General features: G+C 44.4%; 1 protein-coding gene across 1 annotated transcript in view; it reads right to left on the bottom strand.

Annotated features, from left to right (window-relative positions):
- Positions 1–11,805, bottom strand: part of LOC117772820 (rho guanine nucleotide exchange factor 26-like) — a 29,211-nt gene extending 17,406 nt beyond the window's left edge. The window contains exons 1-11 of the mRNA XM_034604325.1: positions 11,642–11,805; positions 9,629–11,179; positions 8,973–9,024; positions 8,709–8,851; positions 6,558–6,614; positions 6,097–6,257; positions 2,111–2,263; positions 1,846–1,975; positions 1,205–1,279; positions 631–720; positions 52–206 (exon numbers count right to left, since the gene is read on the bottom strand). Coding sequence (XP_034460216.1) covers positions 52–206; positions 631–720; positions 1,205–1,279; positions 1,846–1,975; positions 2,111–2,263; positions 6,097–6,257; positions 6,558–6,614; positions 8,709–8,851; positions 8,973–9,024; positions 9,629–11,083 — 2,471 coding nt within the window. The 5' untranslated portion in view covers positions 11,084–11,179; positions 11,642–11,805. The remainder of the gene's footprint in view (positions 1–51; positions 207–630; positions 721–1,204; positions 1,280–1,845; positions 1,976–2,110; positions 2,264–6,096; positions 6,258–6,557; positions 6,615–8,708; positions 8,852–8,972; positions 9,025–9,628; positions 11,180–11,641) is intronic.
- Positions 11,806–13,565: the final 1,760 nt, after the last annotated feature.

The following is a 13,565-nucleotide window of genomic DNA, read 5'->3' on the forward strand; positions in this document are numbered from 1 at the left end:
CTCAAACCACAGAGTCAACACAGTCTCCCCGACACTTCCCCCCCGGCTCACCTCTTCTTCCTGGTGACGATGAGGACGTCGTTGAAGAGGAAGAAATAGACCTGCTGCCGCTGCGTCCGCTTGAGGAAGATGCCGTTGTCCTCCACGAAGGCCGTCAGCAGTCCTCTCTTCACCATCCACCTGGAGGATGAGACCAGGGGGAACGGCTGCAGGAGGAGAGGAGAGAAAACGTGACGGACAAATAAATATCAGTGGTGTCAGGGAAATGCCGACTACGTTTGTGTGACCATGTGTGAACAGCTGAGTATGCAGATCAAGAATATGTTCGCGAGACATCTGTGAATCCCAAATGTGCCAACAGCTACTTCCCACACTACTTAGACACACAGGGGTCTGCCAAGCGCTGTGTGCATTGTGCGTATACATCCTCGCCAAGTGTGTAACAGTGGCGTGTCCTCTTTGAATTATCTTATCTGCATGTGTGTATGAATAATTTTCTTACATACTTGGATAAAACTCTGAAAAACTGAATTTGAGGTTGTTCATTACAGTTGTTTATGTGAATTATGTGAATTATGTGATTTCAAAATAAATACCGTCCCGAAGTTCAAATGTATTTTATGTACGTACCTTAATCTTGAACTCCAGCTGAGAGTTGATGGTGTACATCATCTCTGTTCTTTCCATTGTGCGAGCTCCTTCATTACACTTTCTTACCACCTGCTCACACACACACAGACACACACAGCATCTGTTAATAAAAATGACAGATGTGCTAAAAATGATAAAGTACAGGAGAGGCTGGAAAAAGGCTGTTTAATTTGGTTTCCGCAAAAATATAAAAAAGAAAGTGACTTCATCCCAGCCTAATCCTAGTTTAATACGGCTACCGCAAGTCTCCTATGGCGCAACATCCCTACAGCACCTTGATGAGGCTTTAGAGAAATATTATGCAGACCAGAAGTTCGGCAGTTCAATCCCTGTGCCAACTGTGCAGGAATGGTGCGTGTTAGAAAAAGCCCTGTGTATTGAAGCGCTGTTTGAATGTGTGTGAGAATAGATGAATGCTACTTGTACTGCAAAGTGCTTTGAGTGGTTAATAAGATGGAGAAGTGCAATTTAATTACAATCCATTAACAGCTCAGAGTGAAGGTGACAATTTGTGAAACTGTAAGAACACAAAACACTCCTCAAACCCTCTGACCTTGCTGACTCCTTGTAACGCCTTCTTGCAGTCTTCATACAGCGCACAGTCTTTAGGCGTCTTCTGACAAATTGTCTGCAACACAAGGGTTCAAGTCAGTCATTGTAATTAACGCCATAAAAACACACACATTTAACACATTCATGCACAAATTCCCCCCCCCCCCCCCACAGCATTGAACTGCATGCATGCACACTATAGTACCAGAATCCTGATAAAAAACATTGATGCCTCAACGCACTGTGGGAAGAGATGAATTCAAAACAAACTTTCTCAGGATCCAAAAGCCTCTGAGTTTACAAGCATGAAACCCAGAGTCTCTTGGGAGACAGTGACGGAAGACTGGAGAGAGGAGGATGAAAGTCGAGCATGGGAGAGGAAGAGAGGGGGAAGCACTGGGGACAGAATAATGGCGGCATGAAAGTGAAGAAGAAGAAAAAACATTAAAAAGGAAGAGGAGGAGGATAAGTTGGATCAGTTTAGATTATAAGGAATGATATGAGGTCGCACTCTCATCTGGGAGGACAGCACACACCCTGTGTCGAATTAGCCGGGGCAGCATGAATAAACAAACTGTTGCGCAAGAGTCAGAGGCTTGTAATTCCAGAGCTTGTGCTACTGTACGTCTGCAGCCCACTCACATCCATGAGCAGGGGCAGGCGGGTGATCCTCTGCATGGGCAGGATGAGGAAGGAGATCATGGGGAGGTTCCTGCAGTCCGGGTGGCTCTCGATCCTGGTCAGCACCTCCTTAAAGCCCGGACTCTTGGACCTGCAAGAGGGACACAGGGTGTTCAGAAAGATTTTTTTTTTTTTTTAAAGAATGGGAGGAAGAATAAATTCCCGCTCATGCTGGATGGAATCCATGCGAGATAAGGTGAGAACATCTGTTCCCTCGGTCACTCACACCAGCCTCTGCAGGGTTCTCTGCTGGTAGACCTCATTGGAGCAGTATGTGATGTAGGGGTCAAAGTTGGACTGAGCGTGCCTGCAGACAATGTCGCTGATGTCGTCGATGACTATGTTCTGCTGGTGTCTTTCCTCCAATTCCTTAAAGAATCTGAGCACAGGATGGGGGGGGAAAAAGCATTAGTATGTCAGGGATTCAAACCGTACATGGCAACAGCTTCAGTTAGCAGCATCCCATCATGAGATCACATCCCACACCAGGGGACATATAGGATACAGAGGTGGATACAAAGTCAGGAAGGCAGGAAGCGGTGACAGCATCGTTCTCCTTAACCTGCTGGAAGATCACAAAAGAGGAAGTCCCCGCCTCTTAAAATAGACATAGCCAACCAATTAGCCATAACACAGAGGCTTTTCCTCTTCCTGAGCACCACCAGATGGCCGTTGTAACGACACGCCACATGTCCAGCTTCAACAGAACGAGTATTTTTAAGTGCGCCATCCATGGTGACAAACAGGAAACTCCTGCACGGACACAGGACGTTGACCTTGACTGGTTGGACCGAGTTTGAGCTCTTCTGCAAAAGCACCTCTTAAGTCCCTATGGTCCCAGTCGCCACCTGCTCCGCATACATTGGGCTTTTGCCATCTATGGGAAACAATGCATCTCGTGACCGTGTGGCCTCGTGTCCATGCTGGACGCTGCACCCTTTGAACTACGACCTCTCTAATACAGGATCACAGAAAACGTGCACTGCCCTGTCCCCCTGCATGGTCCGTGTCCTGGAGGTGTATTGACAGCTTTTGCAGGTCAAGGCTGCCCAAGTTCAGGCTGGGCTCCCTCCTGGGGCTGAACCCACTCACCCTAATGACAGCATGTTGTCACGAGGGCAGAGGTCAAGGGATTGGGATTCAATCGGGGCGTTGAAAAAAGGAAAAATCCAAAATTAGACTGCTGACCAAGAACTATAAATACATATATACTAATGAATAAAAGAAAGAAATAATAAGCTCTTAGGAACATGTTCTCCGTCACAGTTTGTCTTTGTGTTAAAATTTCAGGAATGTTATGGTAACGTGTGAGGTGTGAGGTGTGTCATAACCTGTGAGTCAGTAACACACCTGCATGACAGCGCTCCCACACTCCATCACACACGGACTGCACACGAGTCTGCAGGTGGAGTTATAAGACTGCCATCTTCTTCGAGAGGCTCTAAACTCAAAGCCCGACTTTCTGCTCCCACCAAAACATCTTGTTTAACCAGTGCTACAGAGCATTTACCTCTTTGAATGTCTGCTGTCCCTACGTCTCTCTGCCCTCCACCCTCCGCCCTGGAGCTACACAGGTCCCAAGTATGTAGTTGGGGAGGATAAAGTATCACATTTAAGCATGTGGCCTGTGTATAGGAATGAGATGGGCTGAAGCACGTCTGAACGCTGGGAGGAATTGTTGAGGAATTTACAGCCCCCCTATTCATGCAAATTGGGAATGAGGTGTAAATAATAGAGATGCTCTGATACGATACCAGGATCTGAAATGCATTAGACACAGCCGAAAACGCCGGGTTGGGCATCAGCTAGCAAATCTATGTACCAGTCCAGTGCCATGTCTTTGAACTGTATTCATTTCACCCAGATACAACTGCAATATTCTTTTGCCAGATATCAATACTCTTTTGCTGGTCCAAAACAGCAACTAAGCTGTACTGCCTCTGGCAAGTAATGTTGTTGCTGAAGTGCTGAAGAAGTTGTGTGTAACATAAGCCAGAGTTAAAATGTCAGCAATGTGGTAATATTTCCCGCTGGAAAGTTGTGTAACGTATGTACGACTTCAGTTTTGAGCTACTCTAGATTTAAGCTCTTTTCACTTGTTATTTGTTTTAAATACACTGATAATGGATCAATATTGGGAAGGGAAAAATGATTTTGAAAAATAGTAAATAAATGTACAAATAGTGTCCATATCAATATAATTAACTTGCAGAATGTGAGGGATGTTATTTGTAATAGTTTATTTTCCTGATAATGGGGATAAGTCAAATGTACATGGACTATGTGATAGGGAAGGAGTCTTTCCGTCTGAGGTGGGGGCTGCAAACCGGACCTGGAATCCTTGAGCAAATGTAGGGACACACACACACACACACACACACACACACACTGAGACAACCATGACAACCTCAATCCCAGTAAACGGTCTTAAACAGCCTTTTCACACTTACATTTTTCAGGCCTGGGTGAATTTACACCCGTGGCAACAGAGAAAAAAGGCGAGCACATTTCACACTTGGATTTATAAGCCCAGAAATTCCAGCAGCACCTGGTAGGAGGTCGCACTGTAAAATTTGCATTTAACTTTGCTTCACTGTAGCAGGTTTCAATAATTTGACCAGGTTGATGACATGTTCAGCTATTCTGGTTTTTGCTGTGTAGGTTTTGTGGAGTAACCTTAAACCTGCTGTTGCAAAGAGGGGTTTTGTCAGCTCAAAATTACCAAAACTCTGAGCCTTGGAGTAAATCTGGTCTCAACCGAGGCCAAAGTGTAGTCAACAGTCCTGAAACCAGGTTTGTAGATTCAAACCAGTTTAAACTATGATATAAAGAACACGTGAGAGAGCCTCAACAGTCACTTCCGAGCTAGAGCTGACGTTATTATCATAGTTGATACTGACCTGATAACCTTCACCAAGATTATAGTCCAATTTAGGCCACTGCCATAATAAAGAAGGACAACACAGGTGAAGTGACACATTAAAATAAACATTGAAAATGACCTCGCAGAACAACCTGAGAACATACTGGGCCAGCAACACCTCTGTCAATCATTAGTAGAGATAATGGTGCCTGGTGGAGCAGAGTAATGCTGAGTCAGCGCAGTCCATGGCCTCTTTTAATTACGTGCAATATAAATAAGAGCTGTGCCCGAATAAGGATTTTATCAGTCTAATCAGATTTGGTTTCAGATTCAGTTTGTTTCTTCAATTTCACTGCCTCTGCCTCACTCACTGCCACAGTCTTCACCCATCTGTTTCATAAGTAATCACCATCTGTAACCACACACATATCACATGATCATTCACCTACACTCGGCATGTTGGTTATAACAGGAAGCAGATTGTCGATTTGCATGTCGATTACTTAGTTGCAGAGACCACTTATGAACAAGGAGCAACAATAACAAAAAATAAAAGCTAAAATTTATTTTAAAAAATGACAAGGAGGTAGAACTGTCCCCTGAAAGTGTTAGCAACGTTTTGCATTCACTGCCACCAGTCAAGTCACAACTTATAACAACCGATCAGGAAACAAATGCAGCGTCATCGTTTGCAAACATCTCTAAAATCTAAATTTTCAAAATAGTGCTTGACAATCTGTACCATTGTGCAACATCCTGTCCTAAACCATCAACTCGGGTGAGGGGAAAACTCACCAAACTTCTCAGTTTCAAGCCCTCGTAAACAGCAGAGTTGTGTGGACAGCAGCCTAAAATTGAGGTTGAAACAGTGATGCCTTTTTAAAACTAAAACATGTGGCAGAGGCCTTGGTTTGCTCCTCACGTCCAGGCTCTCTCTCCTGTCATCATGTGATCTACACAGACAACAGCTCATTGCTGCCGACCCACAGTTCTTCAAATACTGAAAACAACCCTGACTTAAGGTAGAAAGAATTGTATGAACGCGTAGTAAGTAGTGTTTACAGAAACACCTCACATGGAATAAATGTGGTCTACCAACTGTTAAGTGCGTTTAAATAAGGAAATGATCCAGCTCATTACAGCCAAAACCAAAAACCACAGACACAGACACACTGACATAGTAAGTCAAGCCTAGAAATACCAACCAGCAGCAGAAAAACCACATTTACTCTGCGTCCACAATAGCAAAAAGTTCTATAAACACACACACAGAAAATAACACATGGAGATGCATAACAATGTACATCTGATAGTAATTCTGCCTGCAAAAGCTACAACCCTGCACTTACTTCTTGCTAGCCTCACAGACGTCGCTGATGTTGGAGAAGAGGTGGTGGCGCTCGGTCTTGGTCATGGCCTCGCTGAGCTCCACAGAGTTCTTGAACATGCGGATCAGGATCTCCAGACTGTGGAGGTAGGAGTGCTCCGACGAGATCACCTCGAAAATGGCCTAAGAAGGAGCAAAGGAGAGGAACAGGGATGAGAAGGTGACTGTTTAGTTGACCGCGTGCACTTTTTGCTTCAGTTACCCCTCGAGGTCCTGACTAGAAAACATTGGAGACAGCTGTATTGTGTTAGTAACATTAACATCAATCCGGAAATAAGTTAATCAATCTCACCCTTTTTAACAATCATCCGATTTTTTTTCTGAATGACCAGCGATACTCTGCCAGCATGGCTAGTCTCAAATGTGTTGCTGCACGTGAAGCCCAAACTTTGAACACAATGAAGTGTAAAATATGACTCCTACCTCTTGTATTTTGCGTTCCTCCAGACTCATCCGGTCGGACAAACCATTTTTCTTTACCTAAACAGAAAATATACACAGATTTTAAAAGTCAAATACAAAGTCACACATGTGTGATTAATCTTTTCAGGTCAACTTGGGCCTTTTCAAGTGTGTGTGTGCCACTGTTGTGTCCACGCACAAAGGAAGGAACACTTTGCATACCACAATGAATAGGGAGTCAATGAAGTGGTTGTAGGAAATAAATGGAAAACAAATCATTGAATTAAGACTCACAGGAATGCAGGAATTTGTTGTATCCACAAAACACTAAAAGGTAACATGGGGGCGGGTCATGTGATCATTTTAAAAGTGAAATTTGGCCGAAAGCCAGACAGTTTGAGGTGAAGTCTGTGTGCGTGTTAATATGTTGATGGTAAGATTACAAGCAATCTTTTGGAGTGGATAGGGTGGAGAGAGCTATTGAATTAATCAGCCTGTGGTTTTTAAGACTGAAAGTGCAGCTGAATGAGAAAACAAGCCTCCGTCTAATGTTTCACCGAATAAAACCTATAATCTGACCTGGGGCACATTTACATTATATTTGACCAGATCACAGATGCAGCCAGAAAACCAGAGAGGCTGCCTTCCCTTACTTCCATTACCTTCTCATGCTGTTTTGGTATAAAAGGCCCGAGGAAGTGATACTGCGTCCTGGAGGAGCTAGTATCTGCCCCGATGCCCTCGGCCAACACTGAGAACAAGCAAACCTCCACTGTGCCTGTTCCTTTCTATTCCTCTCACAAATACATCTGTTTCATTATTTATCATTCTTCCTTTCTCTTTTGCTAAAACTCCAATGCCCAAAAACAGCAAAGACAACTATCACCTCATAGTTCAAAGTTTTCGATGCACCCTTCTGTGCCAACTGAACTTTATCCTGCTCGGCAGTTTCACTGGGTGTGGCTGGAACACCATCAATTAGGTGTCATTATTCAGGCAAATTCATTATTCATTTGAAGCTTGAATGTAGGTTTCCTTGTTTGATGTTAAGTAGTAGCTCCGAGACGGCTCCACCTCCTGAAACTCCTGCAGCTAATTCCTGGATACATGACATTTCTGGGATGTGACATTTCATCATATGCTTAATGACAAGAGGGATTCCAGGGTCAGTTGAAGGAAGGAGGAGCAGGGTGAGAGGAGACATGCTGCAGAGGCAAACCACACAGGATGACAACTTGAATATCTGGTTGTCAGCATCGCTGACACTAAGCTTATTTCCTGTCACATTACGACAATGACTGCGTCATGACAGCATTTCCTGCAGAATTTGGAAGCTGAGGAAGAATCCCTCAGAATTACGAAAGGCAAAACTATTTCACACGAACTGATCCCCAGCTGTAAAGCAGCCACAGCTGTAAAGCAGCTGTGCTGGAGAAGAAAGCTTACTTTAGGAGAATCTGTGTAATTCGGACTGTGCTCAATTCATCTTATCTCGCTGACGGACATCTTGTGAACATTCTCAAGCTTCAATCCAATTTAACATTACTTTGTGTCAGTTTGTGTATTTTTCTCCGCCTGGCAATTTAAGAACTAGTCCTAAATGTCCCCATCTCAGCGATCGCCTCTTTTCGCTCCCACACTTTCCCTTTTCAACAAGTAAACAAACAGATGGGAATGCCTAAGTCGAGCACTAAATTATCTCAATCGCTTCCTCTTGATTCCTCTATCACTCCATTCCCTGACTATATTATGTAATGCAGAGCCACCACACTTCTCTCCAGAGGCCACATCTTGAGCATATTTGCAGCCTGACAAATGTGAAGAGTTTGCCAACACATTGGCATAAGGCCAATCAGTGCTTCCGAGACTTCCTGTGGGTCTGCCTCCCGTCTGCCTCCCTGATCCTCCAACTCCTCAAAGAAACGCTCCTGTACTCCTTGATAAACAGAATCGGGGGAAGAGGGAGGCACAGAACGGTGGGAGGATGGGTATGGACTGTGGCTAAACTGGATCCGACGGCATTCTTCGGAGCTCTAGAATTCCATAACTCCCCAGCCACAGCACCGAGTGTTCGTACCACTGTATGGTTTTCTGTTAACTGGATGTAGAGATAGAGAAGAAGCGGGAGAAGAGGAATGGAAGCTGTGTTTGTGTTTGTGTGTAATGTCTGACCACACTGAGCTGGCTCCAGGAGGTGCGTATGGGTCTGTACTGCACCACGATGCCACTATCAGAGCTGGGCTCCCTGGAATCAGCATCCTCATCTGAATCATTGTGCAAGGCCTTCTCCTGGTAGTTCTGATACAGCTCCTCTTCTGAAACAGGGGATTATTTTGACAGAGAGACCCATCAAGATATTGTTGTTTAAGAGAAGGAAAGGGAAACAGTAAAACTGAAGGAAACAGTGGGTGATGAAAACAGACGGCCATTTCTCACCCTCGCTGTCAAATGTCCGCTGATGGGTCAAAACTTTCTTCTTATTTGGATTCTAGAAGAGAAACACAGCCCCAAAAAATTTGTGATTTGAGCAAACCAGCCAGATTCACACACACTTAAAATGGAACAGGAGTGTGTACCTATGTCACCTGTCCATGACCTGTTCATGCCCTTTCTGGTGACATCCTTTGCTGACCCCCGTCTAATTACAGAGCCATTGTGCGTACGAGTGTGCATGTGCACGCATGGTGTCACATTACGTCATGTCTCCCAACAACCACATCAATTGTTTCCTTGTAAGGGCCTTGTCCCAACCTCTGCTGCTGCTGCTAAGTTTGCTGTACAATACTTAGTCTGTGTCGTAGTTTTACAATTTTGGACTTTATCACCCCCCCCCCCAAATTTGAAAGTGTGTGTCGAAGCTATCTTTGAGCACATTCAAATATAAACCAATCAGATGCATTCTGATTGACTGAGTCAAGGAATCATAATCTGCTGCAGCCAAGGAAAAACTAATAAAAAATGCAATAAAAAGCAATGCAAAAACACCGGCTATTAAGAGGCTGCCTGTGTTCTTATATAGGGTCAGTTGGGATGTTAGTACACATTAAGGCCCACTACCCACAACCATGTTTCAGGACAAACACCTTACCCACCTTATTTTTCCCAGCACTGGAAGACTTTTCTGTCCCAGGACTAGAAAGCTTTAAAAACCTGGGGCTGGGTAGTTTGGGTGTCCTAGGACTGGCAAGCTTGGTTGTCCTAGGGCTCCCAGGTTTGGCTGCTCCAGGGCTGGAGAGGCTTAAAGTGCCAGGACTTACTGGGCTGCTTGGTGACGCTGGATTATCCCCATCTAGCACTTGGAAAACAGGATGGGACAACCAGGGCACCTTAGGATCTACCCCAGGGTCTACTCCAGTCACAACAGCCTTCCTATAGGAGGTACTCCTCAAGCCTCTCCTGAGTGACCCCGGGCTGTCACTTTCTCCCTCTGCCGCTTCACCGTGGTTCCCTCCGGTGGAAAAGTAGGGTCCGATCTCCACCATACTGAGGGATTTCAGGGCTCTCTTGGAATGATCCAACCCCAGCAGACCTGCCAAACCTTGGCCTTGCTGCCCAGAGGGAGGCACCTTGCTCTGGCGACTATCAGATGCTAAGCCCTTGGGAATGAGCTGCTGGGTGCCCATCTTCAGGGCAGCTGGACTGTGGGTGCTGAGGATGATGGAGGGAGAGGGAGAGATAGACGGAGAGAGGGAGGGTGAGGTGGATAAGATGGACGAGGAGGAAGAGGCATGCCTGCTGTCCTGTGACGGTGCAGGCGAGGCGGAAGACTGTTTGAGGATCGGATGTCCTCTGTCTGCCGGTGATGGGGAGCGTGGGGTCGGGGGGTCTGAGGAGGTGAGGGAAGAGAGGGAGGGGATGCTGGAGGTGGAGCTGTGGGAGGGGGTAGGGGTGCGGCAGACAGGGGGAGAGGAGCTGGACGTGGATGAAAGAGAGCACAGTTCATGGTGGTTGTAGTTGTTGTTGGGAGTGTGTTGGGATAGGACAGGAGAGGAACAGTTGAGAGGGTCACTTTCGGGTGAGGATGAATTTGTCCCAAATGCTATCTGGTCCTTCTGTGAATTCAGAGTGAAAGGACTGGAGATGCATATCTGGGAGTCCGAGAGATGCTTTTCGGACCACACCGCCTTTTCATTACTGCTTTTCCCCTTGTCACAGTCTCCATTGCGCTTTCTATTGTCCAATGAAGCGGATTTGCTGTCATCAGACCTAAATCTGGACAGTGAGAAGCGTCCGTTGGAGAGGTGCCCAATGCTGATGCTTCGAATGACCCGGGATTTCCTGGAGGGCTTGTTAAGAATGTGCTTCAACACCGCAGTGCTACTGCCCGAACACGGCGGGGCGGCCACCAACCTCTCGGCAGGTTGGCCCAAGGTCAGGGAATACCTGTTGTCCTCCAAGGGGAAGTCCGTCGTCATGACCCCGTTGATGTGGTAACTGAGGGGTCGCGCTTTGTGTTTGCCCGAGTCCTGGGGTTTCTTGTCTGTGCGTCGTTTCCACAGAGGGGTGATGTTATTGTTGGACAGGTCCACATCATTGCCGAAATCCATGGTCGTGTAACGTCCCCGTGTCCTCTGCGCCGTCTTTTGCTCGAACCCACAGGTCACAGTGCAAACACTGCAGCCCTGTAGTGAACTGTTCTCACCCTGAAGGATAAACAAAAGAGGGCCACACCAATCAGTATCAAAGAGCACGGAGCATTGTCCAAATTCCCAGAGTTTACTCATTAACAGGGGTTGAGTGAAGACACTGGCAGCTACACTAGCGGAGACATGCGCAAAATAAAAGAAATCCAAGCAGTGAAGACAACTTCTAATCGTTTTGTGTGTGTTCAGTGTTGTGAAATGCCCCAATTACAAGATGACAACGTGTAGCTGTGAGCAATCACTGCAATATTCCAACGGGAAAATAACTTTTTTTTATCTCTTTGGTCACTGAATATCCAAACAATTTGTTTTTAAGTGGATCAGTGCAAAAAAAAAAAAAAACTAATACACCGCAACATAAGCAGCAACATTTACTGACAACAGCAGAGAGAGAAGTTGTGATTCAACGCTAAAGCCGAGTAGTTACTCAGTGGTTTGACTCAAGTGTCGGCTCCAACTTACCTCTAATCGCACGATGTGCAGCAGCTCATTGTACCTGCAGGAAAAACGACCGGGTAACACAAGTTAACGGAGCTTAATCCAACATGGCACCGAAACCCGGTGAAAGTGCGTGAGAGCAGAGTTGTAGCCGCAGACTGAAGTTTCTGTTGCGAGTTACTGAAAACACCGCTGAGGAGTTTCTGAGAGGAGGAGGAGGAGGAGGAAGAGGAGGAGTAGGAGGGACTGGATCTGAAACAGAAGTGAGAACCACCTCTGCCCTCATTTATCTGCACTGTGTGTGTGTGTGGTTAACACAGCGGAGAAAAAGTATAGAGATAAAGTTGCTATTTTCTTCATGAGATTTAATCAGCAAATTCTTTTAAAGTATTGATAAAAAAAAAAAGCCACAGTTTACCTATTTTATTATGTTTACATGATTTATGGATTGTTTTTCACTATTTCATACAAACAAAACTCTTTAAGGTTTCTTGTTTATTATTATGACACATTTTATCGTGATTTCTCTTAGTTCTGATCTTACCTTCTATTTGATCATTTCATAATGTTTTATTTTATCTATTTTTTTACTCTTTTCTCAACTGTAATTTTGTACTTATTTCTTTATCTGTGCTCTAGTGTTGTGTGATCTTCAAATTGCTTTTAACTGTGTCTTTTCTTTTCTTTTTTCATTTTTAACACGTCGTAACTGTATTTTGAAAAGTGCTATGTGAAAAAAGTGTATCATTATTATTTGTGTAATAAATTTAATGCCATGTGTCTGTTATCTGCCTGTATCCTGAACTGAACTTTAATGATTCAAAATTACCTTATACATTGACAAATAAGAATAATGTGTTTGTGACTTATTATCCTATGTTTTAATGTAGCTGGTCCATGTTATCTGCCTGTATGCTGAAGTTTAAATTTGCTTGAATTCTCATATTTTGCTTTTACGGGTAGAAAAGTTAATTTTTCTTCAAACTTTTGTAAACACCTGCACAAATACAGTTCAAATTGGGCCCCTGCAATCGCTGCTTGCTGTGGTGCGCCATCGTGTGTTTTGTGGCGCAATTGCAACATGATTTCTTTTTTTCTCATTTTGGATAAATCACAACATTGTATTCCCAAGACATTAAAGTCATGTTGCGATCACCCATGTGTTTTCAATAACCTTATTCTGTCTGATACTTTGAGTTCCTCCCATGATTCCACACAATTACCCCTTTGTTTGTTCTGCTGTGACATTTGCAGATGACTCTCAAATGAATTGAGTGAACAGCAGATCTTGGAGGATTTATAGCTTCTGATTACCGCTCTAATAAAAAATGTGTTGTGCAACTTGGGGCTGTGGTTAGTTCCTTCATCACTGGGGGGGGGGGAATAGGGATTGCGAAATTCTGTGTGTGACAAACAAGTTTACATCCGAACACACCAAACATGGATAATGTTGGTGAAACGTTAAAGTACATGACAGCTTTCCCAGTGATCTTCGCATGTACATTATACTGCAGGTTAAATAACTGACCACACTGAGCTGTTTGACATATGTCATTGATTGTGCATACAGGTGATTTACCTATCTACCACTAAGGGGCGCAATTGTGTTGTTTACCAATCACTATGAGGCTCCTCATATGAGAGTGAGGTGATGTAGAAAAATGTTTTCCCTGATCACAAAAAAGTGTGCTTCTCTGTGATGTCGCTCCATTGACAGAGCAAGAAAGATGCACCATTTCCATAATGATCAAAATATCCCCAAATGCAAACATCAGTGATGAAATGATAATAAAAAAAGAGTCAGAGTTTCAGTTCTACATGAAAATAATTGCATGCACAGAGCAACATGGAGAACACACAAACTTCTGCACAGCTTGTTCTTGCTGTCAAAATACCACTTTGCTTCTTTTTTAAATGTAGAAGAAGGGAAAACTTAAACTGAGTAAAA

This window comes from Hippoglossus hippoglossus, chromosome 13, assembly GCF_009819705.1.
Source record: "Hippoglossus hippoglossus isolate fHipHip1 chromosome 13, fHipHip1.pri, whole genome shotgun sequence".
NCBI lineage: Eukaryota > Metazoa > Chordata > Actinopteri > Pleuronectiformes > Pleuronectidae > Hippoglossus > Hippoglossus hippoglossus.